This window comes from Prosopis cineraria, unplaced genomic scaffold, assembly GCF_029017545.1.
Source record: "Prosopis cineraria cultivar Desert tree isolate PC_DT_omini unplaced genomic scaffold, ASM2901754v1 PC12, whole genome shotgun sequence".
NCBI classification, from domain to species: Eukaryota; Viridiplantae; Streptophyta; class Magnoliopsida; order Fabales; family Fabaceae; genus Prosopis; species Prosopis cineraria.
The window spans coordinates 9,735,568-9,746,073 of NW_026555343.1; the positions used below are offsets into that span (position 1 = coordinate 9,735,568).

A 10,506-nucleotide genomic window follows, 5' to 3' on the forward strand; every position below is an offset into this window, starting at 1 on the left:
TGTCATTGTCCTTAATAATGTGTGTCAAAGAACTTTGGCATTCCTATTTTGTTTTTTTTAAAGAAAATTTATCATGATAGTACAGTGTATTGCAATTAAATTGGTAGCATGTGATACTTGAGAAAAAATCATATATTTGTATCACATTGAATAGGAAGAATGAGAAATTAGTTTAATTCCATGAGAAAATTTATTATGAGTAGTTGATAGTTGATAGTTGATGTTAATGTACAAATCATTTTTATAATATTTTGAAGCTATATGTGTATTGCAATTTAAATTCTAGAGTGTAATAATTATTCTATATTATAAGATTTATGATATGTTAGATCTTATTTGTTTTTACATTTTGCTAAACTTATTTGTTTTTACATTCAAAAATTATTTTTTGCCACAGTTAAAACACATTTTTGATGACAGAAGATACTGTGTGGTAGAGATCTTGTGGTAGTAAATAGACATTTTTTGCCACAGGTCAAATAGAATTGTGACGAAAAATGCTATTTTTTGCTATAGGTCCTAATACAATGGCAAAAAATATTATCTTTCACCACAAGTCCCAGCACACCTGTGACAAAAAATTCTATCTTTTGCCACAGGTGCTGGTTTACTTGTGGTGAAAAATATGTCGACCAGTGGATATCTTTTGCCACAGGCCCTAACTCACCTATGATGAAAAATAGTATCTTTAGCCATAAGTCTAAGCTCACCTATAGCAAAAGATGCATTCAGAGATGCATTTACAGTGATAGTTGTGGCTACAACTATTGCCATGGATGTATCTTTTATCACAATTATTGTTATAACTGTGGTCGTAAATATTACATTTTTTCATAAAATCACCTATAACTATATACACCCTTGACTTACAAAATCTGTATTAATATATAAATCGAACCTCCATATGTTGTCTGAATTCAAACAAATTAAAATTATTAAAATAAATTATTTAGAATTTTTAAAAAAAATTGCAAAAATTTCAAATTTTTTTATTAAGATATATTTTAAGTTATTCTTCATATTTTAATTGTGTCTAAGTTTAGACATATTTAATATGTTTGAATTTTGACATAATTATTTAACATTTTTAAAATTTATTAGTAAATTAATGTTTTTATTTAATAAGCTATTTATGTTGACAGGCCAGTGGCGCCTGTCACCATAAATATCTTAGCAAAAGATTTAACTAAACCAAAAATAAATAATAAATTTAAAATTTTTAAAATCTATTAAAATGAAATTTATTGATTAATAATTTATTTTAAATTATCAGTATATTTTATTAATAAAATTCATTTAATATGTATTATTTAAGACACAATTAATATGTCTGAAATATTTCCCAATTAATTGAAAATAATGAAGAATATAATTAATAATTTAATTTAACTTAATTAATTTTTTAAATTTTATTTAATTTTTCTTATGGTTTCATTTAAGGCAATAGCTTTGTGGAGGACTATCACCATAAATGCTACATTTTTCATGTTATTTTGAATGGTGACTTGTTCACCATATGAATACAGTTAGTTCTACTAATGAAAATGACTTTATTTTGCACCTGTCACTATTGAAATTATTTCTCTTTAAAATGGAATGGAGTATTGCTATTTTTTGAATGGTGACTTATTCACCACATGAATACACTTGGTTAGGGGCAATTGCATATTTTCACATTCACAATTAATTATAGTTAGGACCTAGGCCTGCAGTGTTAAATCAGAATTTAATAGTCTTCAATTTTGAATATGTTTCTTCAGGGGTCCTTGGTTGTGATGTTCCCCTTGAATATGTCCCAAAAAAAAAAAAAAAATATCTCCCCTCACCACTGCAGGAAGATTATTTTAATTCAGTTGTGAAGGACATTTCACAATGCCTTTGGGAGCGGCTTAGAAGGAAGGATGATGGTAAGTGTGATCTCACTTTGTTATGAAAATTATTTTTTTTTAATTTCATTGCATTCATCTTTTGTAATTGAATCATGTAACCAATTAATAAGCACTGAGAAAGGGGAGTCCAAAAGTGCCATAATTTTATTATGTTGTGGCCAAGTGCAAGGAATTATCTAAGTTTTCTGGACATTACTTATTGATAGTTAATTTAAAACTATATGGTGAAACCGTACGCATAATGCAAACAACTACGATATTAAAAATGTCACGTGAACGTTGAAGAAATAATAATACACAGTTTTCCACACACAAAAATGTCTAGAATTTGTCGCATGCAAATTAAAACTATATGAGAGGTTCATTATTTATTTTGTTATGCCCGATGTTGGAAACCACCCCTAACGATAACATGTTAAAGGAGAAACGTGTCATCAAATCTCATCTAACAAATAAACAAGTTATTTAATATATTATTCAATTTTCAATACATTTCTTACAATTATACGAACGAAGACCCATATTCTCTGTACACTTGTTGATGCAAACCCACTTTTTTCATTTCGTTATTTTCTTCTTCACTCCGTTTATGTTTTCTAATTTGACAAAGAGAGAAATATCATTTAAGAAAAATCAGATGTTAGGTATTTACATGAAAGGATTAATAAATTCCTTTTTTTTTTGTCCAAAGTATCCCCACAGTCGATAATTGTGAGACTAAGTCTGAAAAATCTGACTGCTATTTAAGGTGTGGTCCTCTCCCATGTAATATTTTTCCATGCACAGACCTAGACTGCTACCATCTATGCAACATTCACTTGGTGGATTAATAAATTCTGCAATTTATAATGAAAGGTCGTTCAAAGCAACTAAATTGCAAATAAATTATTTTAGTCAATTACTAAAATACTCATTGTAAACACTATTGAAATGAAAAAATAAATCAAGGACAGTTTGGTAATTAACTATAAAAACTTAGCTAGAACTCAGTCCTTTCATTCATGATAGTTTTGAATTCGTTGATTTTAATCCTTTCATGTTGATAGAAATCTTGGTTTTTGAGGTCCTTTGTTTGATATTCTCCATTCCCAAAAGTTAGATATCATGTAAAATACTAAAATATAAACTAAAAGTCTAAAATTAAGAAAAGGGGTGGAGAGAAAGAAAGAGAGAGCAGCTTGAAGCGTAATTTGATTTAATCACCACAAACTGCGAGGAATTATTTAAGCTTCCTGCACATTGCTTATTCATAGTCTATTACACTTCAAATAATAGAGGCTCTTATTTGGCTATCAGATGATTCAGCTTTGACAAACACGACAAACAAAGGGTTATCATCAGTGATAACCAAAAGCCTCTTTCCATCATCGTCCCTGGAAATCCCAAGATCTCCACAAGAATCACCATTAGTGGGACAAAACACAATCTTATAAGCCCAACTATTATACTGTTGAATCTTGAACCAACCCTTCAGAGTGTTCTCGTACCTAATAATTTTCACAGGCTTGTTCCCGTCTTCTTCTTCAACAACAGCCCACTTCCACAACCTAGGTACTTTGCCCAAAGTAGAGAAGTCCAAACTAGTGTTGGCTGGGATGAATTTAATTCTTAATGGGGACGTAATTCTCCAAGGCAAGCCATTGTCGGTTTCAAAGGGCGATTGAACAACACTCAGAGGGTAAGTTTCGTTTCCGGTCTTGGCTAGCTTCAGGCCACCACCTAAAGCCCAGATATGTGGAAGGATATAGTATGTGCCACCATTGATAAGGTAATTGCCCTCAATGTCAAGGACGAACTGGGCTGTTGCAAAAGATGATATGAAGGCAAAGAGAACCGAGAGGGAAAACAAGGAAGGCTTCATTATTATTGCTTTGAACTTTGGGATGTGTTGGTGAGTGGTATCGAGATGATGAAGGGTTCTATTTATAGAGCAGGGGAGTGTGTGTGTGGATATATATATATATATATTGCATATTCATCCATTTGTCAGTAGACAATAAAATTGAAGAGGCACAACCACGTGAACTTCTGAGAGTTCCTCATTCTAATTTTTCTTTTGAATAAATAAACAATTGAACCGATCTCAATTCGCGGGGATCTCGGTTGGCGGAGGACAACGTATCAATAGTACACGACTTCAAAAGATCCACCTTCACTAATTAATAATGAAAAAGACAACAGGTGGCACTATCTTAAGAATGCACAATATTCAATTAAGGACGTGCCTAAAAGTGATTTTTAAAACTTAGAAAATGACGAACAGAGACCATGGAATGAAAATTCTTACATGTATTTTTAAAGCACTTTTAAGAAAATTACAAAATGTATTGGATTTATAAATTTCTTGGGCTATATCAGGAGACACTTTACAGCTCAAAATTTCTTTTGTAGGTTTAGTTCCTATTTACCAATAAAACCTTCATATCACCGAGACCAACCTTATTGTTTATAAGACATTTGAGATATTTTTATGCAGATTAAGAAAAGTTATTATTCGCCCATTAAAAATGTAAGATATTTTTTTTGAAATATTAAATGTTAAAATATATAAGATATTTTTAATATTTCAAGAAATAATTTATATTTTTTATAAATGACCTTAATAAATAAATTATTTAATATTTATTTTTAAGTTAAACATCCTATTAAATATGTAATGATGGCTTTAGTTTGAAAATAATAAACTAATTAAAAAGGCCTTACATTTTTTAATGGATGGAGTATGTTTCTTTATTTTTTAAAAAATTATTTCAAATTTTCAATTATTTCCTTATTAATTAAAGAGATATAAATATTATTATAAAAAATGAAGCCAAAAACATGATAGGGAGGTTTTCTTGTTTTCTTAAGACTATCTTGCTTTTCCAAGTTTCAAGAATGCTATTAAAACTAAAGGTTAAAATAGAAACATTGTTCATATATTTGTAGGTAGAACTCATCCCATTAAATAAGGTTTTATTAATGATAGTTTTTTTAATACTTACTCTTCTCATATATTCTCTCTCTTCAATATTTTTCATTAATGGAGTATTAAATGAATAGCATTTTTTAAAGTTTATATTTTTGTTTTGAAAAGGTAAGATTGTAAAATATATTTAATGAGCTTTATTGATATATATGTGAGATTTTATTTAAAATTATCTTATAATTTAAGATGGAGGGAGCACTTTATAATTGAAACAATTTTTATTTTCATAAATCATTTTATAAAAAGTACCAGAGGGAGGCAATTTATTCAGATATGCACATAGTTTAATATCACGTGAATAAAATAAATAATTAAACCGATCACAATCTCTCGGATGTCACAACCTCTAATTAATAAAAGCACAATTTTAGTACATCCCACCTTTGTTGATTAGAAGGACAGCTGGAAGGAGCATCTCATTAATGCACGACGTCCATGAATGAATTAAGTATTGGAATATTTTATAGTTGTTGATAAGCAATTAATTCAAGTTATTAAGTCCAAAACATCATTAATAATCCCAACCAATTTCAAAATAACAATAAAGTCCCATGTGTTTTTTTCCCTGAGAAATCTAACTTAAAAATGAATTAACTAAAATACCCTTGAGTTAAATATATCATTGAAATTTGAAAAATATGTTATAAATTTATCAATTTAAAGTTACAAAATTGAAAGTCAAACTTGCAAATCTCAAAAGTTGTTAAAATATGACAATCACTTTTCAACTTTGAACATTAACAATTGTCTTTTCTCTTAAGATTTGAAAAAAACAAGTATCAAATTCATCTATTTGATGTTGCAAAATTAGGATCTAAACTTATAAATTTCTAGAGCTAATAAAATAATAACTTTGTTACATTTCAACTTTAAACATTAACATTTGTATTTCCTTTTAAAATTTGAAAAACAAGCAAATTCATCAATTTGAAGTTGAAAAATTGGGGGGGGGGTTGCAAATTGTCCTCAATTTCATGTAATTTTCATTAAGTTTGGGAAAAATTTTTATAATTACACTTAAAAACCCAAAAGTTTCATAAATTACATTTTAACCTAGATTAAGCTTTGCATTTCTGGAATAGTGCCCTCTTGCACATTTCTAACTCTAGGTACTTTTTCATAATCTCAATATCTTTTTTCATACATAATTACCCTTAAGTATTAATACTTTACATTTGGTCCTAGATAACCAATTACTCTTACTCATTTTTCTTCCATTTCCTTTCTTTGCCTAATTACAGTTAAGCTGTCTAAGAAAAAGTCAATAATACCTTTCATATAATAGTTAGCCAAACTTAAGAGGTCTATGTATTCTAAACTCATACTAGGCAATCATTTTCTTACAGAACTATCATATATTTTGTGGCTTAATAACTTTCTACCAAGTGTGCAACCATAAGATCTAACTATAATCTCATTGAGCCTTTTTAGGATCTACTACGATCCTTCTCGAGTTGACTTTAGGCGTAAGAATAAAGTTGTTGACTAACTTGTTTTCTATTTAATCTAGTTTATTAATTTTACGGATTATTTTCCAAGAGTGATCTTAGATACTTATGTTATCGCTTTGTTTGCTCTTTTTAGCCTATCATGAGCTCTTTTGAACTTTAACTTAGACACTTCCTTTAAGTAGGCTTTGAAAATATTACACTTTTGTCCTAGAAAAGCTTTAAAATTACATTCAGTCATAAGAACCACCTTGGCATTCCAGGGTGTCTCTAGGACTCCGAATCTTGATTATTTGGGCTTGATAGCTTACTAAATTTAGGCATATTCTTGAGTTATATCCAAGAATTTGGGATGTTATACTGTGCATGCATGTTTGTGCACATCTCAAGAAACGTTTGGTTGGAGTAGAGGTGTAGTTGCACGTGGGAAGACCAAATATTCAAAAATCCAAAAGAGGATAAATATCAGCAGCAGCATCTCTATCATTTGTCTAATCATTTTTAAATAATGACCTTTCAATCGCATTTGGATTTTAATGTAAAAACGAAAACGTCTACGGAAAATGAATGAAAGAGATAAATCAAAACTTGGGAGAGGCAAAGCCATGTGCTTCTGTCCTCTGCATTTTCCACGACAAGTCGACTATACCCCCAACTCTTGCAACAAATTGGGCTTGTCTAGCTATCCACCTAGCACCTACACTCTGGAAAAGAGACTATGTTTTAAAAGCTAGACCAGATCATAAATCAAAAAGGCCAGCGGTTCACACTTTTTGTGGTCTAACTAGTTAAACCAGTTTTCTGGTGACATTAATTAAATAAAAAGAATATTATATGCATATATAACAATACAAATATGACATTGTCAAAAATTGTGCAGAAAAGAATTAACACCTACCATGTGAATTATTAAAAATATATATTGATTGAAGATTTATAATTTTAGATTCAGGTTCAACTCGCCCAACGTTGTCGTTTAATTTTGCGATTTGGATTCATTATTTAAAAAAAAAAAAAACATTAGACTAGTCCAGTCCACTAGCTCAACTTGGTCTAACAATGGTTCTCAGTTTTCCACCTCTCTGAATGGTTTTTTTTTTTTTTTTTTGTGTGTGTGTGTGGGGGCGGGGGGGGGGGGCGCAGAACAGAAGAGCTGTTATGCCATCAGGCCGAATGTCCAGCCAGTCAAAACCATTTGGTTCAATCCGTTTTTTAAAACGCTAGAGGGAGGACTTGTAAATATATCTTGCCATTGATATGTTGATGTTGATACTTTGAAAACTATCTAATTACCTTGAAAGAAGTTTTAAATAATATGAAATGTCACAAGCAAATCATGCTAACTAATCAAGACTCAAGAGATGTTAATTCTTGGAAGGAAACTAATTCATAATACGAAATGGATTCAATGCATATACAATTTAAGGATTTTTCTTCTCGACAAATGAAAAGATGCATCCATATAATAACTTCATACGGTTTTAGTATGTAAGCAATAGTAAAAGATTGATCGATTAAGCATCAGATGGATATATATATATATATAATATATGTATGTATGTATGTGCATAACGATATAGAATTTACGTCTTCTAAATTCATAAATGAATAAGAAATCATTATATGCGTATATTTTAATATAAGATGGCTATTATAACGGGTGTGGATGTTGTGAAACTGAGAATGAAACTAAGAACAATTTAACTTCGCCAACGTACGGTGGGATCAAAGTTTTAGGGAATTAGGTTTTGTCTTAATAAGTACTCAAGACGCATATATGATAAAAAGGTGCAAAAAAATAATTTGTATAAATTCATGCATATGAATGATGACACATTGAGGCCAAGGAAAACAAATGTTACAGATTGCGCTAAGTTTTTGGCAGCATATATTACTCAACTTGTTATTAGATCACGCAAACAATTTTTCTTTTTTGCCCCCCAAGAGGTTAAACTCTGTGTGTGTGTGTGTGTGTGTGTGTGTGTGTGTGTGTGCAATGACGAACTATAATTAACCTCTTACGGGAAATGTCTAGTATTCAAACCATTCACTAATGAAACATGTCATAAACTATCACTTCTGATTTTAATTTGATAATTTTCATTTTTTTTAACTTCACAATTTTACACTACATACGAGTAATGAAAGTAGAGTATTTTTAGTCAAATTATTCTTTATAATTGGGATTCGGACTTAATGAGTGTCCTTAATCCTCTCATCCGTTAAGTATCCCCCATGGTATCATAGAAATCGTTGATTTAATCGAACGGCTGTTGGTGATGTAGGCACGAGATATAAAGAGAACACTAAATCATATTTCTACTTTTTTGTCGTATACCTTAATCTTGTCTACATGACTGCGGAGAAACAGTTGAAATGCACCCTCATATAACTTCCCTTTAACTCAATTTGATTTATTTATGATGAAGTACAAATTTTCAGGTACTGATGAGATCATACGGTTACAGTGCGGACAGTCAACGAATGAGAGGATTTGGGATACTCGTCGAATTCATATCCTTAAAATTATTGCATGTGCCTGATAGATAGATAGAAAGAGAGAAAGCATAAGTTTGTTTAGTCTTTAAGTGCATGGAATTATCTAAGCTTCCTGCACTAGACACACAAGCTTTCTTACACGCAGTCCATTACACGACTTAGATAATTAATATATAGGTTCTCTTCATGCAGCCGCAGCTCCAACCTTCCTGAACACAAAAAGAAAAGGTTTACCATGAGTGAGAGTCCAAAGCCTGTTCCCAGTATCGTCCTCGGAAATCCCAACATGCAGACAAGAATTAGCTTTATCCGCACAGAAATGAAGCTTATACATCAGAGTACTGATGCCAGAATTCACAATCTTAAACGAACCACTCACGGTGTTGGAGTTCTCAGAGGTAGTCACCGTATATGTATCATCCGTACCATTTCCTGAAGAGTAGATTTTCCAGTTTGTTGGTGACGTAGAACAACCTGGTATTGTACCATCGAAATAGAAGCTCACATTTAAAGAAGATGGGATAACTCCAATGTTATATGGAGTTGCAACTGTCACTGCATATCCTTCGTCGGAACTCGACGAGGATTGCCCAAGGGTGTAATCGCAAATTTGGCTGTAACTTGGGAAGGTATTGATGCCTCCACCATATCCATAAGAATTTGGTAGGAGGTAGTATTGACCACCATTGCGTACGTCGTCTCCGTCTGAGTCTTGGACAATCTGGGCTGGGGCTGAAGAGGTGAATGCAAAGAGAACGAAGAGGGAAAACATGGTGGTCTTCATTGTTGCTCTGAGAGGGAAATTAAAGGGTTTTTGATTTCTGAGATGTGGTGGTGTGGAAACGAGAGGATTAGGGTTTCTATTTATAGAAATTATACCCCACATCCATGAGAAGTGGAGATAGTGAAGAGAAACTAGGGTCTTCTTTTAAAGCTCCACAATTAACAATAGGTCTTTGTTGCCCCCACTGGTTTCTATTATAAAGAATTTCTAATTACCTTATCAGAATTAAAGAGAGATAGTTAAGTTATTAATTTTGTTTAAAAATAAAATAAACTTTCCATTTTACTGCTATTTAAATGAAATTTTTTTCAAATTTACATTACATTATCCGTCTTAGTTAATGGGTTTAAATAGAAGTAATATTAAAAAATATAATTAATACCCCATCAAATGCCTTATATTAAGAATTAAAAAAAATTAGAAGTTGCCCTATATAGAAACTAGAAAAAATATGTATTAGTAGTTGTTGGGACTTAGAAGAGTAGCTTTTCACCACTGCTACACGTTAATTCATGGGCAGAGCCAAAATTTGTAATTAAGGAGGTTGATAATACCAAGTATATATAATAATTGAAGAAAAATTATATATATAATTAACATAATATAAATATTTTAACATATTTATTATATTCAATTTTAGGTAATGTTTGGATTGATAGATCTGGATTTCAAATCTCACATTTTAAATCCATACATGTAAAATTCTTTGTTCATGTTGTTTAAATAATAATTTTTATTACTATTAGGTATTGTTTCGAGAGTGCATACAGAAATTTAAAATAATAAGAATTTAGAAAGAATTTTAAATTATACAGAAATTAAGATAAAATTTGGATTTGGATATCCATAAATTTTTAAGTGCCCAAATAGAGAATTTTGGCCAAATCCAAATCAAAATTCATATATATCCAAACATAT

At 30.7% G+C, this 10,506-nt stretch overlaps 2 protein-coding genes across 2 annotated transcripts; both read right to left on the reverse strand.

Moving 5' to 3' along the window:
* Positions 1 to 3,062: 3,062 nt before the first annotated feature.
* LOC129287433 (trypsin inhibitor DE-3-like) lies at positions 3,063 to 3,797 on the reverse strand. The gene has a single exon (XM_054923581.1). The coding sequence runs from the start codon at positions 3,748 to 3,750 to the stop codon at positions 3,154 to 3,156; it is 597 nt and encodes a 198-aa protein (XP_054779556.1). The 5' UTR covers positions 3,751 to 3,797; the 3' UTR covers positions 3,063 to 3,153.
* A 5,191-nt stretch (positions 3,798 to 8,988) lies between these two features.
* LOC129289068 (kunitz-type trypsin inhibitor KTI1-like) lies at positions 8,989 to 9,588 on the reverse strand. Its single transcript, XM_054925888.1, has one exon. It carries the CDS (start codon positions 9,586 to 9,588, stop codon positions 8,989 to 8,991), a length of 600 nt encoding a protein of 199 aa, XP_054781863.1.
* Between the last annotated feature and the right edge of the window lie 918 nt (positions 9,589 to 10,506).